Source organism: Mixophyes fleayi, chromosome 5, assembly GCF_038048845.1.
Source record: "Mixophyes fleayi isolate aMixFle1 chromosome 5, aMixFle1.hap1, whole genome shotgun sequence".
In the NCBI taxonomy this organism is placed as follows: domain Eukaryota; kingdom Metazoa; phylum Chordata; class Amphibia; order Anura; family Limnodynastidae; genus Mixophyes; species Mixophyes fleayi.
This window is the reverse complement of record NC_134406.1, coordinates 275,890,556-275,914,555: the sequence shown is the minus strand read 5'-3', so window position 1 is coordinate 275,914,555 and position 24,000 is coordinate 275,890,556. Positions and strand designations below refer to the sequence as shown.

Here is a 24,000-nt window from a genome sequence, read left to right as displayed (position 1 = left end):
AGAAAACCAATCTCTGTTGTATCTAATATCCAGAATTACCTTCTATGTCTGGATCACAGGTACAAACGTTACAATTACCACCGGGGGCGCGATATAAATGGCCGATGTGCGGAACACCTGACAGAGAGTTATTAACTTACCAGGATGAAAAGAAAACGTTGCTGCCTAAGTATATACCTAAGTATATGGATAAATACTATTCAGGCATTAATGATTGTTGTGCATACTCCTTCCACGTATGGTGGCATTGTTGCTTTTGCTATCTACAGCATTATAAAAAGTGTTTTCCTTTGTTTTTTTGTTGCCAAAGTCACAGAGAAACTATACACAAAAGGTGACTAATTATATTTATATATATTTGTGATGATAATACACATTTTGCGCACTATTCGTATATTAAGATAACCGTGGCTTAGAATACTAAATAAAGTACAGGACGCAGTTTAAATGTAAAGTGTAAAATGCGTCCTATTTGAGGTGAGGCCCATAATGTCCAATGTCTTCGCCTGACTATATATTTGCAGAGTTAACAATGGAAATAACCTGTATGGTTTATGTTTTTGGATGTATCTGAATATATAATAAGTGATGGAGGCTGTGACTACTAACCAGACTAGTACCTACCTACAGAGACTGTATGATACATATGGTGGATGGGGAGAGGTCACCAGGATCCTTGTCTTTACTTAATGGTGGATTAGAATTGTATATTGTTCGAGGGGGCCCCCGAGCAGTAATAGGGCCCGATCAGATTCCAGGACAGCAGTCGCAGGATAATATTGATGAGTTAATGTTAAGCGAGGGGCTTGGTGTATATTCCAATGATTGTACTGCTGATTGTCTGGGTAGAAGTGGGGATTCCATGTGTCCTGGAAAGTCCCCTTTTTCCACCCAAAATAGTTTACTCACAATGATTATTTTCCCACTAATTAACCCCCGATGACCCCTGACAGCTGTGAGTAGGATCCTGTCTTAATTGAGACCTAAAAGGAAGTACGGGGTGAATATTATACCCTGAGCAAACTTCAGTATCCTGATGTTATCTGTCAGGATGACGGGATCCCTACGTATGAGACTGTGTAATAATATGCAACAAAGGATATTAAGCTTTGGGGTGTCCCAGTGACCCCCTGGTAATGTCACACTGACACCCCCGGACGCCCCCATGTCACTCACCTTACAGGCCAAGTTCTCCACCAATAAAACAATGGAGTTTTTGAACAGCGTAGCGGCGGTAAGCGGTCTCTTGGTCACCTCACTAATACTGGTCTGTCCGTCCGGCCACATCGTCCTGAGAACGGCGTCCTCACTGCAAACAAGAGAGATGACACGGTCAGATCATGTGGTCTGGTCACCGTACATCACCCCTGCCCGCACAACAAGGGGCATTGTTATAATATAGAGGTGCCAACCCGTATATAACCACTCTGCCCCCTATGTGACACATTGACTATATCTTCAGTAGCTGACAAATACATCAATAGCAGGTAGACTGAGGGGCCCCCAGGGCCACATATCTTCTGATCAAGGGCCCTGCTGCAGGAACACATGATACAGATATACTGAGCGTCCTCACTGGCCCCAACCTCCGTGTGATGGAGGCAGGGAGGATGGTACATTGTCCGAGAGAAGGGGTTTAATAATAATGGAACCGGCTGATCAGAAGAATCTTTAGTTGGTTGCCCACGTGGATCAGCGGAGAGTTTAACGAGAAGAACATTTCCAACTATATAGCAATCGGTAACAATGTAGGAGGGGTTGGATAAAGCCATAATGCAAATTAATTTTTTTTCTCTAAAGAAAAGCCAGGTACATGGATGGGCAGGGGGGGGGGGCTGTGGTGTCATTGGAGAAATCTTTTACTCAATATAATTTAGAAATATTTCCAAAAAGTGCATGTTTAGAGGACATCTGTAAAATCGGCCATTATACTTTTACATTTTTAAAGAAAATATTGAGAATTTTTTGGGGGGTTTAATAAATGCATCCAGCGTGTGACAACCCGGGGTGCATGTAAATGTTTCTTCTTGCAGGAGCAGAACAGATCACCAGAATATAAGACTATATTGCAGCTCAGAATTTCCTTCACTCTATTTGTGTGCCCAAATTTCTGCCATCCTGGTAAAAGCAGCTGCGGGGCAGCGGGGTGCCCCAAACACTCTAAAATCGCCTTTTGCACTATGGCGCATTGATGGACTCTTGGGTTAGAGTTTTACTGAACACAATATTTTTTTATTAAGTGAAAAATGGTCTTAAAAATAAAGAAAATAAATCGTTATAAATCTTACATTTTAAAGGTTTTTTGAAAACATACATTGTCTTTAAAGCTTAATCTCTCATATTAAAAGTAAACTTTTTAATGCAACGGTCACAAAGTTCTAGTATCCTGAACATATATTTCTTCTTTTCCACCATTTGCTGCATCGCAGATTATTGTAACAATGGAGATTGTGTTATAAATAACACTGAGCAGAGTCCAGTAAATGTCTCTGACATCAATGAAAGTGCCCCAGTGATACGGGCACAGGGCCTGATTCATTAAGGAGCGTAAATGCCGCTATGCGCCCTATTTTGCATATAATCGCTCTGCCCATACATAGTAACTAACCATACGCCAGAGAACGCAGCAATGTCCAATTAATCTTTGATCGAACATTTACTACAGCCTATTCATCAGCAGACATATCTTCACATCCGCTCCTTGTGAATACAGACGTGCGGATATCCGCGCATATGTTTGTTTTGTGTTTCTGGATAAGTGAGGGCTATTATATATAAAATATATGCATTTGCCACTAGAGGGAGCCGCCACATCTTCCAGGTTCATTATATCACTATTATAACACAGTTCCCGGTCACTGGATCTCATGTTATGTTAATCAGTATAATTGTCACTGCTGCGGACTCCCATTTAATGTCACTTTGGCAGCTCACGGTTCTTCGGCCCTGTGCCACAAATTGCCGCATATCCTAATTCCAGTATGATCCTCGGATGGGCAGAATCATCCAAATTAGACAGAGAGACGATGTCCCCAGATCCCAGCATGCAATGCTCCGGCGTCTCACAGCGTTATAATCACCTGGTGTCATTAATCCAAATCAGGCTCATAAACTTCATGCAGTTACCATTATATAGACGTTTTCTTTCCCAAGAATAAAAATAGAATTACAGCGATAATAATATCCAGTGAGATAAGAACAGTTCTGTATTGATGCTTTTACTACAAGCTCAAAAATATTAACCAATTCCACAACACTACTTTTATTATTACTTTATTGCTATTATGAGGTTATTGGAGATGTTCTGACCCCACTGGTTTGATATGGCGAAAAAAGTAAAAAATGTCACTTCAAAGTCCACCTTCCTATAACTTTAACGTCACCGCTGCATTAATTACTACTTTAATTTTTTACTCCACTTTAAATACTGCTCGATGTTGTCTCAGTTCTACGTTAAATCCTTAGAGTGAGGGGACGTCAGAGATGTATCACATTTATCACTATCACATATGTCAATGTTTAGCCTAGAAATGTACTTTCCCGTATAAAAGGCGTCTATTTAATAAGGAGAGGTCCAGTCTCCACCACCTCCACGGGGGTCCAGGGAACATCCCCTACATCATGTGGGCACAAAACGAGGTGCTAACCCTGCATTCAGCAAGAGCGCCCCAATCCGCTCAGCCCCTCTAACCAGAAGATGCGGGCCCACCAACAGGGCCATCTTAACAACATTACGGGCCCCCGGGCAAAGCAGTGCATCGGGGCCCCTATATATCTATATATATATATTATATATATATAGATATATATATATGGGGCCCCGATGCACTGCTTTTTTTAAATGTACTCGCTCAGTGACCCTTGAAGTTTTTCTTTTGCAGGATTTTTTTTTGCAGGGTTATTTATTCTTATTAAGAGCCTTGCCTATGTGGCCCCCTTGCCCATGGGGCCCCCGGGCACCTGCCCATCGTGCCCAATGGAAAAGATGGCCCTGCCCACCAATCTGTGCATTGTAGCCCTCTGATAAATGACCTCCGTTGTGTGTATGTATAATGTGCACAGACGCTTACTGCAGATCTGAAGCTTTAGAAGTCTAGTAGAAAAATCTTATACATCAGTTACAATTTAATATAAACGCTGCAGGTGTTAGAAGAGTTTGAGAATTTTCGGGGTCTCCGGGATTAATCCTTGTTTAGTGCTTTATATGCAATCAGACATCATGATCTGACAACTGCTATATAATTACTTTACATTACAAGAACGTTTAAACTCAATTTACACAAACAAGCATCAAGTAAAATGCAGTTTGAGAGTTATGAACCGTAATTATATAGAGATTTGCATTGCAGAAATGCACCTTGTGGATTGGTGGATTGATACACAGCGCAAACTGTGTCGCTCCATCTGAAAATACCGCAGTCTCGGACCTGTATCAGGATGTTGTCTGTAGATTATAATACACTTCTTAACAGATCTGCAGAGTAATATCAGGGTAACCCTCAACAATGTGTTTTGTCTCCTAGAATTATATCTGAAATTATTACTTTTGGGGTTCCGCGGCCCTTTAGGGGGTGTTAATGTTCTGGTAAATAGAGTCTTTACAATCTCAGTGATCATACAGATAAATCTCAGGGTAACACCGATGTCTCAGCGCTGATTCACTCTGTAATTTGTGACGTTAGATGCTTAAAACTGAATAATTGGTCAGAAACACATTCTGTATATAACCCGCCACATGGAAGAGTCTGTTTTAAATAGAAACATTTTAAAGTACCAGCTCCTGGCTGCGAAAGAAAAATATCTGGGGTTTGAACATATATTATTTTTAAATCCGTATTCTTTAATCTCTAAGAGGGAATGGACCCCCGTTGCCCAAATGTTTAAATTGTTGACCTAATAATACTGTCTACGTTCTATGTCATTATTGTCGATTTTCCAGCCCTGTCTATATTATAGTGTCGACCATATAAATACATTTTGATCATGTAACTGTTGAACATTATGTATCACACCCAGTGTGACGATGATGGCTGTCAGATTACTATATTTAATAACATGAGTGTGGCTGGATCACATATAAATAACTTATTATATAAATATATTTATATTTATTGTTAGAGAGACAGGAAGCCTCCTAATAATATAGACAGCACATATGAGGAAATCAGGTTGGTGTGAAAGTTAAACTGTGTTAGATGCAAGATGAGATTATATCCTGATGATAAATCATTGAATGTGATTTATCAGTCTTTGCGGAGCCATCTAGGATCAGGGGGCGGTGTCACCCTCTGCTACCAGCTGTGTTAGATCTGTATAAAAAGGCCCCTGCTTGACCATGTAGTATTATTGTTCCATCTGACCTTCTGATCACTGGTACCATAAACCAGTGTGAACTGTGCTTATTGGGACACTTGAGATAGTAAACATCACTGCTTCAAGATCCTGCTTTGAGGCCTACTTACCTGCTGTAATTCCTGTGACCTACAGATTAGACCAATCTAATCCATGATCCAGCTGCTCTCAGGTTGGACCCAGCATCCAGTACCAACGCTCTGCCCACTACCTGCAGCTCTGGCCAGTGTGATAGGTCAGGGGGGAACATCCACAGCAACCCTGATCTATAGGACGAGGTCAGGGACACCAGCCCAGGTGCCCAGCAAGGGGGTACACTAACAGCGAGAGTTACCCAGAAGGATACGGTTCTGGATGCCGTTAAGGAGTCCAATGGTGGCAGCAGCTTAAGCCCCTCCTACTTCGGTTAGAAGGTACATTTGGGATAAAAAAAAGGGGACGTGTCAAGGCCAAGTCCAGCTGGTCCCCAGCAACACACCAGACAGGGTGGGACAGGAGGTCCATCCTGTCACAATGAGTAAGTATCTTAGTTCAGAGGATTCAGAAGACAACTTCTATGGAGAGCAGTAATAATGAGAGAGAAGAAAACATCTCGACAGGAAGAAGCCTGGATATTATAACGGAGTGAAGACCATTACAAACAAGCAGTCACGTGACACAATAGGGAATATTATCCAATATCCCTAGGCCTCTCACCTGTTATACATCAAACGCTTGAAATCCTGGAACAACGTGTCCTTGTTTTTGTCCAGAAAACCTTCTACTGAATACCTGGAATGGGCAGAATAATTAATTCTCATTTTTCATGAATATTATTTGAAGAAACAAAGTATCACAAACTTTATGTATCGAAACATGTTAGGTGCTTCAACAAGAATTCATATGATTAAATCCCTTCCCAATAACAGCACTATGGTGGCGAATTAGTACTTTTTATTTATTTATTTTTAAAGACGTTTTAAAAAAAATGTCTGTGAACAATCAGACTAAACAGTACTGAACAGGACATCTAAGCTGTTCTTCTTTTTCTTTGTTTTTTCCAAAATGCTTTTTTTAAGGTTGGAACCTCTTCAAGCCCCCTCCTCCATAGCCCCGTCCTCCATAGCCACCTCCTCCATAGCCCCCTCCTCCATAGCCCCCTCCTCCATAGCCCCCTCCTCCATAGCCCCGTCCTCCATAGCCCCGTCCTCCATTGCCCTCTCCTCCATAGCCCCCTCCTCTATAGCCCCCTCCTCCATAGCTCCATCCTCCATAGCCCCCTCCTCCATAGCCCCGTCCTCCATAGCCACCTCCTCCATAGCCCTCTCCTCCATAGCCCCCTCCTCCATAGCCACCTCCTCCATAGCCCCCTCCTCCATAGCCCCCTCCTCCATAGCCCCCTCCTCCATAGCCACCTCCTCCATAGCCACCTCCTCCATAGCCCCCTCCTCCATAGCCACCTCCTCCATAGCCCCCTCCTCCATAGCCCCCTCCTCCATAGCCCCGTCCTCCATAGCCCCGTCCTCCATTGCCCTCTCCTCCATAGCCCCCTCCTCCATAGCCCCCTCCCCCATAGCTCCGTCCTCCATAGCCCCCTCCTCCATAGCCCCGTCCTCCATTGCCCTCTCCTCCATAGCCCCCTCCTCCATAGCCCCCTCCTCCATAGCTCCGTCCTCCATAACTCTCTCCTCCACAGCCCCCTCCTCCATAGCTCCGTCCTCCATAGCTCCGTCCTCCATAGCTCCGTCTTCCATAGCCCCCTCCTCCATCCTCCATAGCTCCATCCTCCATTGCCCTCTCCTCCATAGCCCCCTCCTCCATAGCTCCGTCCTCCATAGCTCCGTCCTCCATAGCCCCGTCCTCCATAACTCTCTCCTCCACAGCCCCCACCTCCACAGCCCCCTCCTCCATAGCTCCATCCATCATAGCCCTCTCCTCCATAGCCTCCTCCTCCATAGCTCCATCCTCCATAGCTCCACCCTCCATAGCCCGCTCTTCCATAGCCCCCTCCTCCATAGCTCCATCCTCCATAGCTCCATCCTCCATAGCCCCCTCCTCCTTAGCCCCATTATAGACTTCACCCCCAGACCTCTAAGTCCTAGAGAAATCTATTCTGTTACTAAGCAGAGTATAGAACAACATGAAAATATTTCTGATTCTTAATTATTATATAAAATGATAAATCATTGTAAATACATATAAATCTTAAAGACATTGTGACCTCAAATTTGATTTGATGAATTGAGCCCAGCTCAGGGATGTATGTGCAGCCGTGGTTCTAAGATAACCGCCTGTGTCTGTACCTGATACCTCACTGCCTGATGTGTCCTATTTTGGGAGCCTATTTTCTGGACCTTGTCACCCCCCCAATGTTTCCATAGCCTGCCACCAATGACGTCACACATATCCATTGGCTCTTGGCCACCCCTCTAACCTATTGTATTGTGAGAGGGTCATCGTTCCTGAATAAGACTGACAGGAGGACTGACAGGAGATTCAGGGATTATGGCAAATAAGTTAAAAAAATGGCAACTCTCGTGGTTGCACTATAACCGATCTGGTGTCAGAGAAAGGGTCTAATTGCCGGAGTGGAAGGATTGAGGAACAAAGTAAAACCAGTAAAGGGAAAATCAAACAGAGCTGTCATTAAGGATTAGCCAATTCCCAGGTAACAATTGCAGAAGTAACAACGTGAGATGGCAGCGACAGTGCAAATCACGATAATCAGGGGAGGGAAACGGCGGCTCTGATTGGCCACTGATTATAAACAGGTAAAGTTCATTGAACAATTACAAATCTCTGATTATAGTCTCAATAATACAATTCTGGAGCAGGTTCAAGTAGCCGCGAGGTGCGCACCTTGCCGGGTAATACGGTACAGAAATCTCCCCTCATTTTCCCTCACATCTCTATGGGACGAAAGGGAAAATGAGCAGAGATTTTAGTAAAAACTCTGACGCTATATCATAGCTGCCTAATCTTCCGGAATGTCAGGGAGACTCCCGGGAGTGTAGGGCAACCTCCCGGATTCTCTCTACTTAGTTAAGTGGTGGGGGCGGGGCTTAGGATGCGGTCCACATGTCATTGTGACCCCGCCCCCTGCTGTTACAGGCCATTCTACAATAATAAGTGTTTTACATTCCCCTCTTAGGGACTGATTTATCAACGGGCCATTGCCGGCGATAACGCTTTGTTTTCCACTTTGCCCTGTACATGAAAGGGTTAACACTGCTTGGGGTACGATGGGGAGGCCATGTTTAATAAGTATATTGGCGGCACATAGCGTTCTGTTTCCTGGTGCTTAGTGTGAATAGAATATAAGAGGCTGCTCACGTCACTACGCCGGCGTAATGTTTGATCCGGAAGTCTCGGCCAAATGCAATGGATTTGTCTGTGGGAGAGAGCTGGAGAACAGGAGATCTGTAATCAGTGACGGTCACAGAGATCTGACATAATAACATTCTGGTACAATAATTAGTTCAGGGTGATCCCATATACAACACACAGCAAATAGCGGCTGTATCCGGGGTCTGCGTCAGAGCACAGCGCGTTGCGGACACATAATGTGGATATACGGCTTCTATGCTCTGCTACAACTTTTATTAGATGCATTTCTCCCACTCCCCACCCCCCGAAAAAAAACAAAACAGGTCCCCCTCCCAGATACTAACTGCCCTGTGCTGACTAGTGCCCCATAGATTATTTTGGGGGGGTCATGAAAAATACATTTTACCAAAATACAAATAGACGCACAGGCACATGTTTCAAATACAGTTTATTTGAATAAATCCTTGTCATGATAAACATTATAACAACCATCTCGCTACGAGCGCCCACCATCGAATTACTGTGATCAGGAGGCGATCACACCCGCTCAGCCAATCACAACCATTTCCCCACACTGGCCACTTGTGATTGGCTGAAGTTCCGGTCAATTGAGAGCACAGATTTTCAGCAGCAGGCGCACTTAGCGAGCAGTAGATTCCTGTTACCTTATAATGAAGAGAAGATTTTATTTTATAGTAATGTGACGATAAAAGGGTTATTTTGTTTTATTTTACTTTAATTTTAAATGATATATCTGTATTTCGTTTTGGTTTTGCTATTATTTAACTACATGTCCCAGCGGGCACTGGTAGCCATTAACAGGAAGGGCATGCTGGTGCTTGTGGTTCAATCGGTACCAGGATACCCTTCCAGTCAAGGGCTGCCAATGTCCGCTGATGAATATCTGGCAGCAGAGTCTCAATAGATTAGATAAATACAGCAGGGAAATCAAAGCTGCTCAAAGTTTTGTGTCCAGTTTTTCCTTATTTGCCGAACCTCACACTTTGAGTGACTTCTGGTGAGCAGGAACTTTCATTCAACTGGGTGAAAGTTTGGGAGTAAAAATATGCGATAAGTTCCACTTAGTGCGACAAATTAAATTGACCCATAACTGTTCTCTTAGGTCCTGATTCATATGAGTAACTTTGAACCTTGGCAAACGCATGTTACAATGCAAGGGGTGCAAATTATTATTTTGCACATAAGATAAATACTGACTGTTTTTTCATGTTGGACGCAAATACTTGAGAGATTTTGTCAGGCGCCGCTTGGCGGCCGCCTGTTCTTCCTCATAAGCGTCACTTCCGCCTCCGCTCGGCCGCCCGGCTACAGGTTAGAAAGCGTTCCCATTGCTAGGCAATGGGACGCTGCATGTAGGTAGCTCTACGGCGCTAATGTTTGACTAGCGCTACGGCGCTAGGACTATGACAGCACTACAGGCGCTGAGGCTCATTGGCTAGCAGCACTATTTAAGAATCTCTGGATCCCACCTCCTGTGCCAGAGTTTCAGGTCCTTTCCTGTCCTCCAGAGTTCCAGTGTTCCTGTGATTGTTGTCTCCTGACCTTTTGCCTGTCTCCAGATTATTTTCCGTTTTTGACTACCCTTTTGGATCTCCCTTCTGTACTACGCTACCAGAACGCTACTAACCCGGCTTGCCTCACTACCCCTTTGGATTCTCCTCATGTACCTGCCTTGCCCGCACCGTTGCCGAACCGGCCTGTCTGACAACTCCTCTTGTGCCTCGCTATCTGACTCGTGGAAGGACCGCGACCTGCGTGTTTCCTGCAGCTAAGTCCATACCTCCTTGCGGGGGTCCCTGGTGAACACCAGGGGCACGTTAGACTCTGCGCCTTCCTTCGAGTAGTGCCAACGATAGCAGGTACGCTATACTCAGTTGGGACAGATTTATTTTTACACTGATATTTAAAGATGATCTAGGACATGTCCTACCCGAAATATAAACCTGTCCCCACATTTTAAATTTACCTCCCCCTCCAATGCAACATGGTTTTGGCAAAGTTCAAAGTTACTCATTTTCTTTGTTTTACTTTCCTTAATGAATTAGGCCTTTAGTCTTTTAGATCCAGCTCATACCCCTCTCGCAGCCTCACCTTCCTGCTGGTGTAATGTGGGTGTTTCCCTAGTTTACTGTTCATGGAATCCAGGAATATTGTATCAGTGACATCTCCGACCGTCAGACACGCCTCATCCAAGATGGAGATGATCCCTTTATGCGGCTGCTCCACCAGGTCCACGATGATCTGATTATTGAAGTATTCGATCTACCAGGGGGACAGAACGTGGTATCAGTGTCACACGTCCATAGCTCATAATACAGTATAATGGAAACTCGTAGGCCACTCACATCAATCTTATGCTAAAACACATGAACACATATGGGCTGATTTATCAAAGGGTGTGTTGTGGGGCAAAATGGCCTTTCCTGCTTTACCCAGTGGCAGAAATACAATTGGTGCAGCAGGTGGGATCCCCCTGTGCGTATTTATTAAACTGCCCCTGACTGTAGTGGCCGGTGGACAAGTCCTTGGACTGATGGATCCCGATGCCCCGACCATAAGACTGAAAAAGAGACAATTTCTCACCAGCAGAAGCCCCGACTAGAAGGGAATATTGATGTTCTGGGACTAGAAGTTGGGTCAGGGGAACATTGATAAAGCCGCAGAGACTTACGTGCTGCCACTCGATGCCCTCCCGCTGGTACTCGTTCTGTTCCTGCCGCAGGATCAGCTCGATAAACAGTTGCTGCAGTTTCTCGTTACAGTAATTGATGCAGAACTGTTCAAAGCTGAGGGCAAAGGCACAAAAACAGAACGGATATTAGGACACCAGTTGTGGCACAACACTGAAATACAACCGCAAATATTGTGCTAAACTACTTAATTATCATCTTAATTACAAAAGGATAACATAAGAACAGTGCTCATAAACATGATACAAACGAATAATAGTGAGGAATATACTGAAAGAAATCGCCAGATCTTTTTTTAATTCATATCTCTGAAATCGTGACGATTTGAATTGCAAAAAAAAAAAAAATCTGCTTCCGTTTGGTGGAAATAAAGCAGATATTAAAGCTGTTTTACTGTATCTACTGGCATATGGCAGAATAACTGTTAGTTGTTTACTTTTTGGAAACAATGTTGCAGCTCTTTGCAAAAGAGTTAACACTTAGGAGGTGATTTACAAAGCACAAATTGGCGTGTCCACAGAGCAAATGCAAACAAACTCATCGTGCGCCTCTATTTGTACAAGTGCACCTAGATTTCGGCTGTCGTAACAGGTTTGTGGAACATGATTGGCGCATTTGCGAAGGGTCAGCAGTCTGCGCGGTTAGAGCGCTGTAGTTGAACAGAATGCAGAGTCCGGTGTAACTGGACCTTTGCTCCTCAGTGCAGAAACCAGATTTTATTTTTCCATTCAAGATTAATATAATGCGGTAAGGGGATGGAGACGGCGGACTTGAAGGGGCGTTCTTGGCCATTCCCACTCCTCTAAAGGACCTGGATTCTATGCTAACCTGAAGCTGCCAGAGATCAGCTCTCGTCCTATATTTTTAATGAGACAAATGCTGTGTGTGTTTATTCACTTTATGCTGCCTGGTGATTCTCGCTGAGCGACCTCTCTCCCACCCACACACTATCGCTTCTGATTCCTCATTATTACACCAGCATCTGGGTCAGGTGAGCGGTTTACATTGGAGCATGTGACATGTGACATGTGACATGCAAGCACGGGTACATATGGAACACGTGCAAGGAAATAAACATAATTATCTGCCTACAATCCATTTATCTCCAGCAGAATCCTCACTAAGCATAAAATAGCTGTTCCTGGGAGCAATGCAATGATTCACCTCTTAGACGTGTTTTTCCCCTGGAGATCAGCTAATTCCTGGACCCCTTCATGCTACCCCGAGATCAGTCTATTCCTAGACCCCTTCATTCTACCCCGAGATCAGTCTATTCCTAGACCCCTTTATTCTACCCCGAGATCAGTCTATTCCTAGACCCCTTTATTCTACCCCGAGATCAGCTAATTCCTGGACCCCTTCATTCTACCCCGAGATCAGCTAATTCCTGGAACCCTTCATTCTACCCCGAGATCAGTCTATTCCTAGACCCCTTTATTCTACCCCGAGATCAGTCTATTCCTAGACCCCTTTATTCTACCCCGAGATCAGCTAATTCCTGGACCCCTTCATTCTACCCCGAGATCAGCTAATTCCTGGAACCCTTCATTCTACCCCGAGATCAGTCTATTCCTAGACCCCTTCATGCTACCCTGAGATCAGTCTATTCCTAGACCCCTTCATTCTACCCCGAGATCAGTCTATTCCTGGACCCCTTCATTCTACCCCGAGATCAGTCTATTCCTGGACCCCTTCATTCTACCCCGAGATCAGTCTATTCCTGGACCCCTTCATTCTACCCCGAGATCAGTCTATTCCTAGACCCCTTCATTCTACCCCGAGATCAGTCTATTCCTAGACCCCTTCATTCTACCCCGAGATCAGCTAATTCCTGGACCCCTTCATTCTACCCCGAGATCAGCTAATTCCTGGACCCCTTCATTCTACCCCGAGATCAGTCTATTCCTGGACCCCTTCATTCTACCCCGAGATCAGTCTATTCCTGGACCCCTTCATTCTACCCCGAGATCAGTCTATTCCTGGACCCCTTCATTCTACCCCGAGATCAGCTAATTCCTGGACCCCTTCATGCTACCCTGAGATCAGTCTATTCCTAGACCCCTTCATTCTACCCCGAGATCAGTCTATTCCTAGACCCCTTCATTCTACCCCGAGATCAGTCTATTCCTGGACCCCTTCATTCTACCCCGAGATCAGTCTATTCCTGGACCCCTTCATTCTACCCCGAGATCAGTCTATTCCTGGACCCCTTCATTCTACCCCGAGATCAGCTAATTCCTGGACCCCTTCATTCTACCCCGAGATCAGTCTATTCCTGGACCCCTTCATTCTACCCCGAGATCAGTCTATTCCTAGACCCCTTCATTCTACCCCGAGATCAGTCTATTCCTGGACCCCTTCATTCTACCCCGAGATCAGTCTATTCCTAGACCCCTTCATGCTACCCTGAGATCAGTCTATTCCTAGACCCCTTCATTCTACCCCGAGATCAGTCTATTCCTGGACCCCTTCATTCTACCCCGAGATCAGTCTATTCCTAGACCCCTTCATTCTTCCCCGAGATCAGTCTATTCCTGGACCCCTTCATTCTACCCCGAGATCAGTCTATTCCTAGACCCCTTCATTCTACCCCGAGATCAGTCTATTCCTGGACCCCTTCATTCTACCCCGAGATCAGTCTATTCCTAGACCCCTTCATTCTACCCCGAGATCAGTCTATTCCTGGACCCCTTCATTCTACCCCGAGATCAGTCTATTCCTGGACCCCTTCATTCTACCCCGAGATCAGTCTATTCCTGGACCCCTTCATTCTACCCCGAGATCAGTCTATTCCTGGACCCCTTCATTCTACCCCGAGATCAGTCTATTCCTGGACCCCTTCATTCTACCCCGAGATCAGTCTATTCCTGGACCCCTTCATTCTACCCCGAGATCAGTCTATTCCTAGACCCCTTCATGCTACCCTGAGATCAGTCTATTCCTAGTCCCCTTCATGCTACCCTGAGATCAGTCTATTCCTAGACCCCTTCATTCTACCCCGAGATCAGTCTATTCCTGGACCCCTTCATGCTACCCCGAGATCAGTCTATTCCTAGACCCCTTCATTCTACCCCGAGATCAGTCTATTCCTAGACCCCTTCATGCTACCCTGAGATCAGTCTATTCCTAGACCCCTTCATTCTACCCCGAGATCAGTCTATTCCTGGACCCCTTCATTCTACCCCGAGATCAGTCTATTCCTAGACCCCTTCATTCTACCCCGAGATCAGTCTATTCCTAGACCCCTTCATTCTACCCCGAGATCAGTCTATTCCTAGACCCCTTCATTCTACCCCGAGATCAGTCTATTCCTGGACCCCTTCATTCTACCCCGAGATCAGTCTATTCCTGGACCCCTTCATTCTACCCCGAGATCAGTCTATTCCTAGACCCCTTCATTCTACCCCGAGATCAGTCTATTCCTAGACCCCTTTATTCTACCCCGAGATCATTCTATTCCTGGACCCCTTCATTCTACCCCGAGATCAGTCTATTCCTGGACCCCTTCATTCTACCCCGAGATCAGTCTATTCCTAGACCCCTTCATTCTACCCCGAGATCAGTCTATTCCTGGACCCCTTCATTCTACCCCGAGATCAGTCTATTCCTGGACCCCTTCATTCTACCCCGAGATCAGTCTATTCCTGGACCCCTTCATTCTACCCCGAGATCAGTCTATTCCTGGACCCCTTCATTCTACCCCGAGATCAGTCTATTCCTGGACCCCTTCATTCTACCCCGAGATCAGTCTATTCCTAGACCCCTTCATGCTATCCTGAGATCAGTCTATTCCTAGACCCCTTCATTCTACCCCGAGATCAGTCTATTCCTGGACCCCTTCATTCTACCCCAAGATCAGTCTATTCCTAGACCCCTTCATTCTACCCCGAGATCAGTCTATTCCTAGACCCCTTCATTCTACCCCGAGATCAGTCTATTCCTGGACCCCTTCATTCTACCCCGAGATCAGCTTATTCCTGGACCCCTTCATTCTACCCCGAGATCAGCTTATTCCTGGACCCCTTCATTCTACCCCGAGATCAGTCTATTCCTGGACCCCTTCATTCTACTCCGAGATCAGTCTATTCCTGGACCCCTTCATTCTACTCCGAGATCAGTCTATTCCTGGACCCCTTCATGCTACCCCGAGATCAGTCTATTCCTGGACCCCTTCATTCTACCCCGAGATCAGTCTATTCCTAGACCCCTTCATGCTACCCCGAGATCAGTCTATTCCTGGACCCCTTCATTCTACCCCGAGATCAGTCTATTCCTGGACCCCTTCATTCTACCCCGAGATCAACCTATTCCTGGACCTTTTCACCCTTCATTCTCCAGAGAGATTGTCACGTTTGCAACACTAGTATAGACAATTGCTGGTATTAGCGCAGAGTGTAACACACCCCCGGTGTTCACCTCCCCGAAAGGGAGTAAAGTCTTTGCTGCGTGAAGTGCGCAGGTTGCGTTTCTCAGTTAGTCAACAGCGCAGTGATAGAGAACTGGAATGCCCGAACAATAAGGTTATAACCAGCTGGAAGCGCAGCACACAGAGGTGATCCAGGGGTAAACAATATCAATCCAAGGGTCAGAACCAGAACAAGCTGTTCAGTACCAGAACAAGATCCAAAAGGGGAGTCCAGAAACGATCCTAAGGAGCCAAATACAGGAATCAGAGGTAAGCAGCAGGAACGCTTGAGCAGGTGAGCACCTATACTCTGACACCCTAGTGGCGCCAGAGGCTTCCTAAAATAGAGGAATTCGGCGTTCAGAACACAGCTGACCGCCGACGGAGTGCAGACGACGCGTCCAGTTTCTTATACAGGCAACGGGACGCAAGCAGCCAGGAGAGGCCCCATGACCTAGTGGAAATGCGGGGACAGCGTCTGACAGAGATTACCCAATTCCTAGACCCTTCACCCTCCATTCTCCCCGGAGATCAGTCTATTCCTGGACCCCTTCACCCTCCATTCTCCCCGGAGATCAGTCTATTCCTGGACCCCTTCACCCTCCATTCTCCCCCTGGGATCAGCCATCGCCCTTTACTATTAATTTGGCCAGCACGGTGGCTCAGTGGTTAGCACTTCTGCCTCACAGCACTGGGGTCAGGAGTTCGATTCCCGACCATGGCCTTATCTGTGAGGAGTTTGTATGTTCTCCCTGTGTTTGCGTGGGTTTCCTCCGGGTGCTCCGGTTACCTCCCACACTCCAAAAAATACTAGTAGGTTAATAAGCTGCTATCAAAATTGACCCTAGTGTGTATGTCTGTGTGTATGTTAGGGTATTTAGACTGTAAGCTCCAATGGGTCAGGGACTGATGTGAGTGAGCTCTCTGTACAGCGCTGTGGAATTAGTGGCGCTATATAAATAAATGAATAATGATGAAGATGATGATGAATTCTATTTTCATCCAGACAATCTCCCATCGTTAGAACACGTTAATACTCTGTGATTCCACAGGGAGAACAGTATCTGATATAAACATTCTGAGTGACGATGGTAGAGGAGCGATGTGCTCAGTCTCCATACTCAGAGTATGTCTGACATTGTATTTATATTTGGTGTGCACAAGGCTACAAGATATTGTTTTCTGTGGTCAACAATTTCAGATTCAGAAACACTTCCGGCCATGAACAGCAATATATGTAAGAGATGAACGCTGCTCTGCATTGGTAAAGAATCTGCCCCCGTTGTCCCTACTTAGACTCCAGCTTCTTCTTTTGAATCATATCTGTAAACGCCGACTGCACAGCTTCTGGTTTAGGTTTAGTGGTTCACCCCCTGTAGATTGAGGAAAGGGGTCTTTGCATATAGTAAAGAGCAGACGCAGCAGCTCTCAGCGGAGACGCTGGAGACAGCAGGAGAGGTGAGATGTCTGAGATTGCTGGAAGTGAGCAGATGAGGTGACATAATTGGGCCATTCTTGGATTTGGAGTTTTCTGAGAGACTGTCACAGCCAGGGGACGTGGAGGGTTAACACCCGAGACCCCAGGAGATAGCAGTGTAATCTCTTAGAGAAGAGAAGAAATTGGCGTGGTTGTGAATCACCTGCTCCACGTCTGTAACCATGGTACCACACGGACACGGCGAGCCAGGGAACATGTGATTGGCATCCACCTGTCACCACCAGCAGATCCCTCGCTGCTCCCACAGCTGGAAGGAGACGAACGGCTCCCTCTGGTGACACGTGGCAGAGCCTTGCCCAAGACTGGCACGTGTCTGACTGTGCCCACAAGTCACAACGGCTGCTGGATACTCAGACCAGCCAAAAATCAGTTCTTTGAGTGGAGAATGAAGACCTCACGCACTACACAAGGAGAGGGGGGGAGGGCGGCAGCTTGGACATTCATTTGGTGAATGTGAGTCAATGACTAACAATATCCAAGCGGTTGTGCAGGGGACAGGTTGGTTATTCTATTTGCTAGGTGTTAAATCTAAAAATAGCAAAAAAGTTAATGTTTTTGAGTTCTGCCGCTGCTGAGGAACTAGAAGTCACAGAATACCTTCCATTATTTACCATCATCATCAGGATTTTCTATATAACTTTGAAGGAAAAGTAACCTAGTTATTGCCTATGTATATATACATATAATATTAAAGAGAATAATTTATTCTGATAACTGTTTTGCAAGAATTTTCCCAGTTGAAGCCATTGCATTGTGAGGAATTGTCTCTTCACGCTCCAAAATGTAGAAAATTCCAGGACGTTGATCTTTGGAGCTCACAATTGCTTTGTGCATGGTTGGTGTGTAACACAAGTCCACAGGAATAAAGGTGAGATATGTCTCTCTTCCTGATTGGCTGCCTGAGGCTGAGTAATTGCCTTACGTGAGGTTAGCGGACATAGCGAAATAAGAAAGAGAATATGGCGTAAAACTCCCGTCTTCTCTCATTGTCGCAATCAGCGTATTCCTTATATAGAATATTTACTGCAGGGTAATAATGTATATTAAGGGGACCCCTCAGGGTCAGCACAACGTTTAACCACTTTCACCAAAGATCTGTCCCTCCAGACTCACCTGTTGTTATCAAATATCTCAAATCCATAAATATCCAACACCCCGATCACGGTGTTCTTGCCATGAATCCGCGCATCGTAGTTCTTCACCTCGATGACGCTGTTTATACGACTGACGATCCAGCAGAAGAGCCTCTCGTAGAAGGCCTGGGGAGGGGGGGGGGGGGGGTAAAGAACCATATTACTTCCTAATACATAAGTGTTATTGGGATATAAAGTTTATGGTGTACTGTGTATATGTGTAACATATGTGTAACATGTATGTAACATGTATGTAAACAAATTCTTTCACTGCATGTGCACTGCTGCTTTTTGGGCAGCCGTGTGAAGGACATAATTACTGTGCTTGAAGTCTCCAGAATAAACATAGATTTTTTTTGTTATATTTATTTCTATATTTGCTGTTTTGTACAATAAAAGAATCATCTGACTGCCGGTGTTTGTCATTAGATGTCACCCAGTAGATGGTGCAGAATACAGGTAAGAACGGGGTAATTACGGGCAGCCTCCGTGCCGTTACCTTGGCGCAGGCCTCCTTGGCGTACGCGGCCTCTTTGATACTGTGCCCCTTCTGGATGATCTCTCCCCCTCCGGCAGCCACGGTTCGGTACAGGAGAGTCTTCCTGGCGGCGTCAGTGTTGCAGCTGATCAGCTGAGCGAAGTGACGGACCGTCTCCTCTTTCTCCAGGACTACGCAGTCCCCGTCCATCGCAAAACACATGTTACCCTGTAGAGGGTGAGACGATGTGTTACACGCCCGCCAGACTAAACCAACACGAGTTCTGAGGTCCAACCATATAAAGGGGACATTTGTACCCGGACATTTATTTGGCAATTTTTTGGGGAGAATAATTACGGTAGAGGAATCTCTGCTCATTTATGCACCTCTAGTAGAGATAATGTGATTATTAGGAATCACTTCTCATAGCTCTATTCAAGTCTCTTTATGAAAATATGACCTCACCAGGTGTAGTATCGCGGAGAGGATCTTGTATATTGAGTCCACCTCGTCCTGGCTGAACCCGATCACCTTCATGGAGTCCACCACCGTCTTGTAGCAGGACTTGTCGTTGATAGCAATCTGCGGAGAGAGGAAGAGATATACGTTGTATTAATACAGATATGAGCAGATTCTGGGATCTGTCTTCATTATACGCAGGTCAGCAATGGCGCTAGAATTCTAAGTTACGGCTCTGGTGTCAGCCATGTACAGAACTTAAGTGTGAATTTCATCCTATATAATTTGTGTTTATCTCTGCATTGCACACACATTTCAAAATCCTGCTTAGACCACTGATTCCCCCCTTAGGATAAGTATTTTCGGCCCCTACAGACGCTGCTTCTGGTTTGTACGACAGATAATAATAAGAGTATCTAAGAAATAAACGTATAGGAAGTGTAAACAACATCATAAATTAAAATATACACGCCCAGAAAGGCAGCGATGCTGGAGGATCTATCGGCAGATGGTCGTGGGTCGTACGCGCTGCAGAACTGGAACGACTAAGTTACATAATTGAACAAGATTTTTGAACCGGTTTAAAAATCAAGCGATACGATGAGCTTAGGAGCGATAATCGTTCATCGTTGGACAGTAAACACTAATACGATATCGGGCCGAACGCTCACTGATAATCGGCTGAGAAACCTGCAGTGTGAACCCAGACTTATAATGCGGACTATATGCATCTGTATAGAGCGACGGTTAAAGACCATGCACAGAAATTTAGGATAACCCTGCAACACACTCAGCCCCCCTCATCTCCCTCTGTCAGACCTGCAGTTTAATAATATTATATAATGGAAATATGATTTTACTGAACTCTTCAACTCTGATGGGAAAGACTGTTGTGATTATTTCATTATTCATAACCCCTTAGAGAATGTTCGCAGCTGAGCGACGTGGATTACAGAGCTCAGTTAATTGGACACAGAAATATCGATGCAGCTTCCATCTATAACCACAGGAGCTGTCGGGGAGGGGTGAGGGGGAAGTGTGTGTGTGTGAGGGGGGGTGCGGGGGTAATGGGCTTTATAACCAAAAACTGTAAAGTAACCGGGAACCTGCAGATAATATCTACCCCGGGCTCAGCAGATGTTTCATGTATACCCGTAGCATCCCCCCATCTTATCTTTTTGTCCCTTTTCCCTTCCTAAAGGTCCCTGTTTTGGGTTTGATATTCAGACACATGGATAAAAAATTACATTAACTTCTAAAAAAGTGTCTGGTTCAGAAAATTTAATAATTATTATTATTACACTCAGATTTTGACCCTTCTTATCTCTGTATAGAAAACTGTATATGAGGATAATTTCAGGGGGGGGGGGGGGCACATTCACATACCTCACAATAGTCCTGGGACAGAGAGCTCCTCACTGCATGTCAAAGGGGTGTGGTCATGCTATAAGGGCGTGGCCACATTACAATGGGGGCGTGGTCACCACCCTGGGAAGGGGGGGAGTGCCCAGTGCTAGGCCGCCACCAGTCCTATCCACACCCCTAAAACTGCCCCCTCAATGCTGCATGCACCTGGTACACGCAGCATTGAAGGGCGTCGCTCAGTGGGACATATCTTCCAACTGGTCCTGAATCGGGACAGAGGTCCGGATGCACTAGGTGTTGGGACAGTCCCCTCAAATCGGGACACTTGGGAGATATGCAATTGGAAAATCAGGACAAAGTAGGTCAGACCCCAATCCTTTCATGCGAAACCTGCTCAATTCTAATGAGGCCGGACCCCTCTGACTGCCGGATATCAGAACAGACCCCTCTGACTGCTGATAAGTAACCGTGATCCAGGCACTATGTAGGCTCGAGGCCACTGGTGGATCTCTGGTAAATTATAAGGTTTGTGCGAGAAGCTTATAACCTCCAGTGTAACCTGCAGGAACTGATGTGTAACAGTCTGTGATCCTCCCTGGTCCAGCCCATCCGTCTGCTCTTCCTTCACCCTATGGGGGAGACACGTGGCTGATGCTCCTCGCTGGGCGTAATGTACCAGTCACACAGTGACCTCACTAATGAACCACCTGACCTCTCCGTCTACCAATCACTGAGGGGTGCAGAGAGCAGCCAATAAAAGGAGAGGTGGGCGGGACTTGTTGACGCCATGTGTGTCATCAAGTGGGCGGAGTAATGTGTATGATGACGCCAGTAGCGTCACCACCACACCCCTGAGGCTCTGAACTCTACGCTACAATGGAGATCTCCTATTATATCATTATATCATTATCATAGACAAATCAGCTTTAAAAACTGACCAATAGGGGGCAGTAGAACTTGTTTTTGTTCAGCTTTCACAGACGTTTACACCTGATGTTTTTCACTGGTGAAAATTAAATAGTGCGCCAAAAATTGGTGCAAAAAAATATGAGGAGTGTAATATCTCTCCCACCCCCCTCTGTATTCAACCATTTACAAATCCCTCTCTGCCCTCCTGTCTCTATACCCCCCCTCCGTTTCTAATCCCCCCGCCTGTTTTTTATACCCCCCATGTCCTCCTGTCTCAATACACCCCCTCGTTTTTATACCCACGCCCCCGTTTCTATACCCCCCTCCGTTTCTAATCCCCCTGCCTGTATCTATACCCCCCATGTCCTCCTGTTTCTATATCCCCCCCCCCTGGTAATGTCTGATCACCTGTACCCAGATGTTACAGTGTCAGTTGTTTCACAACTGACAACATTCCAGATCTCCACAACCTGTCACTCAAACCTACCCAGGACTCAGGGACCAGACAAAGGGGAAGTGTGACCCTATCTGAGGGGTGGAGGGGGCTTGTGTTTCCCCCAATGTCCTCTCACCATCACTTCAGGGGCAGCTCACAAACATCTCCCATTAACTGCTGGTAACAGTGCAATCTCTTTGTTTTATCTCTGTCCGCTATCTCCAACCAGCACAGTCCCCATATAACACAGGGACAGTCCAGCCAGCAGATGGATAACACTGGTGTCCGTCTGTTCACCTACATGGTCCTCTACACCGGCTCCGGCTTGTTTACAGCCAGACAGGAATTCTGCATTTGCTTTTTCATTTAAATCATAAACAAAATAATCACTAAAATCCATTATAAGAAGCTGCAGCTCTTTACATCAGTGCGGTGGAGCCATCTGGTGGCCAAGCCGGGTCCTGCAAAAACAACCTCCCATCCCAATTATAGCCATGAAATGAAATATATAAATGTTCTGTATATGAGGAGGACACCTGTGGCTTCATGTAGCCCCTTAATAATAATATTCATGGTGGAGTCGCCGGAAGCAGCTTTCTTCCTATTTGGATTAAAGCTGTCGGTGGATTGGGGAGGGGAGGGGTGTAATAATACTGAGCGCTATATGAGTCACTCTGTCCGGGGGGGCTGTGAGTTTTATTACTTCTGTGATTGGACGCCTGTTATATCCCGCACCGTCCAGTGCTTATTACACTGTGCTCAATGCTGGAACATTGTAGTTATGTGACATCAAATCATATTTTATAGTAATAAGAAATATAACTACGTGATACCACAAGCAGAGAGCTGCTCCAGAACCTGACAGTGATAAGGTCGGATATTATATTATATCTGATCTATAGTTTATATCCCAGGACCAGCCACAAATACAGGTTTATTGCGACTCCTCTTAAACCTTCAACATCTGTAGCTCAGTTCTCGCTGTGGATTAATAATAACAGACCTCTGTCCTATCCCGGACCCTCATCCTAAACACGTTCCCCTCCGTCCTACTCCATAATCCTGATATCCCCCAAATCTGCTCGCACCCCCGTGTCATTCTCTTACCCCAATAACCTCCAGATGTCTGACCCCCAACATTTGTTAGGATGGTAAAAGAAATCCACCTTTATAGCACTGGTCACCGATAGATAGATAGATAGATAGATAGATAGATAGATAGATAGATATTAGATAGATAGATATGAGCGATAGATAGATAGATAGATAGATATTAGATAGATAGATATTAGATAGATAGATATGAGCGATAGATAGATAGATAGATAGATAGAAAGATATTAGATAGATAGATATGAGTGATAGATAAACAGATAGATAGATAGAAAGATAGATATGAGCGATAGATAGATAGATATGAGCGATAGATAGATAGATAGATAGATATGAGCGATAGATAGATAGATAGATAGATAGATAGATAGACAGACAGATAGATATGAGATAGATAGATAGATATGAGATAGATAGATAGATAGATAGATATGAGCGATAGATAGATAGATAGATAGATAGATAGATAGATAGATAGATAGATAGATAGACAGATAGATATGAGATAGATAGATAGATAGATATGAGCGATAGATAGATAGATAGATAGATAGATAGATAGATAGATAGATATGAGCGATAGATAGATAGATAGATAGATAGATAGATAGATAGATAGATAGATAGATAGATAAATAGATAGATATGAGCGATAGATAGATAGATAGATAGATAGATAGATAGATAGATAGATAGATAGATATGAGCGATAGATAGATAGATATGAGATAGATAGATAGATATGAGATAGATAGATAGATAGACAGATATGAGATAGATAAATATGAGATAGATAGATATGAGATAAATAGATATATAGATAGATAGAAAGATA

The 24,000-nt window shown here is 45.1% G+C and overlaps 1 protein-coding gene across 2 annotated transcripts in view; it reads right to left on the bottom strand.

The window, feature by feature from the left end:
- Nucleotides 1-24,000, bottom strand: part of LOC142159363 (unconventional myosin-Ig-like) — a 135,152-nt gene that overhangs the window by 90,167 nt on the left and 20,985 nt on the right. For both annotated transcript variants that reach the window (XM_075214182.1, XM_075214181.1), the window contains exons 8-15: nucleotides 19,349-19,465; nucleotides 18,905-19,111; nucleotides 18,386-18,531; nucleotides 11,351-11,465; nucleotides 10,771-10,941; nucleotides 8,665-8,735; nucleotides 6,049-6,123; nucleotides 1,177-1,309 (exon numbers count right to left, since the gene is read on the bottom strand). In XM_075214182.1, the coding sequence (XP_075070283.1) occupies nucleotides 1,177-1,309; nucleotides 6,049-6,123; nucleotides 8,665-8,735; nucleotides 10,771-10,941; nucleotides 11,351-11,465; nucleotides 18,386-18,531; nucleotides 18,905-19,111; nucleotides 19,349-19,465 (1,035 nt within the window). The remainder of the gene's footprint in view (nucleotides 1-1,176; nucleotides 1,310-6,048; nucleotides 6,124-8,664; nucleotides 8,736-10,770; nucleotides 10,942-11,350; nucleotides 11,466-18,385; nucleotides 18,532-18,904; nucleotides 19,112-19,348; nucleotides 19,466-24,000) is intronic.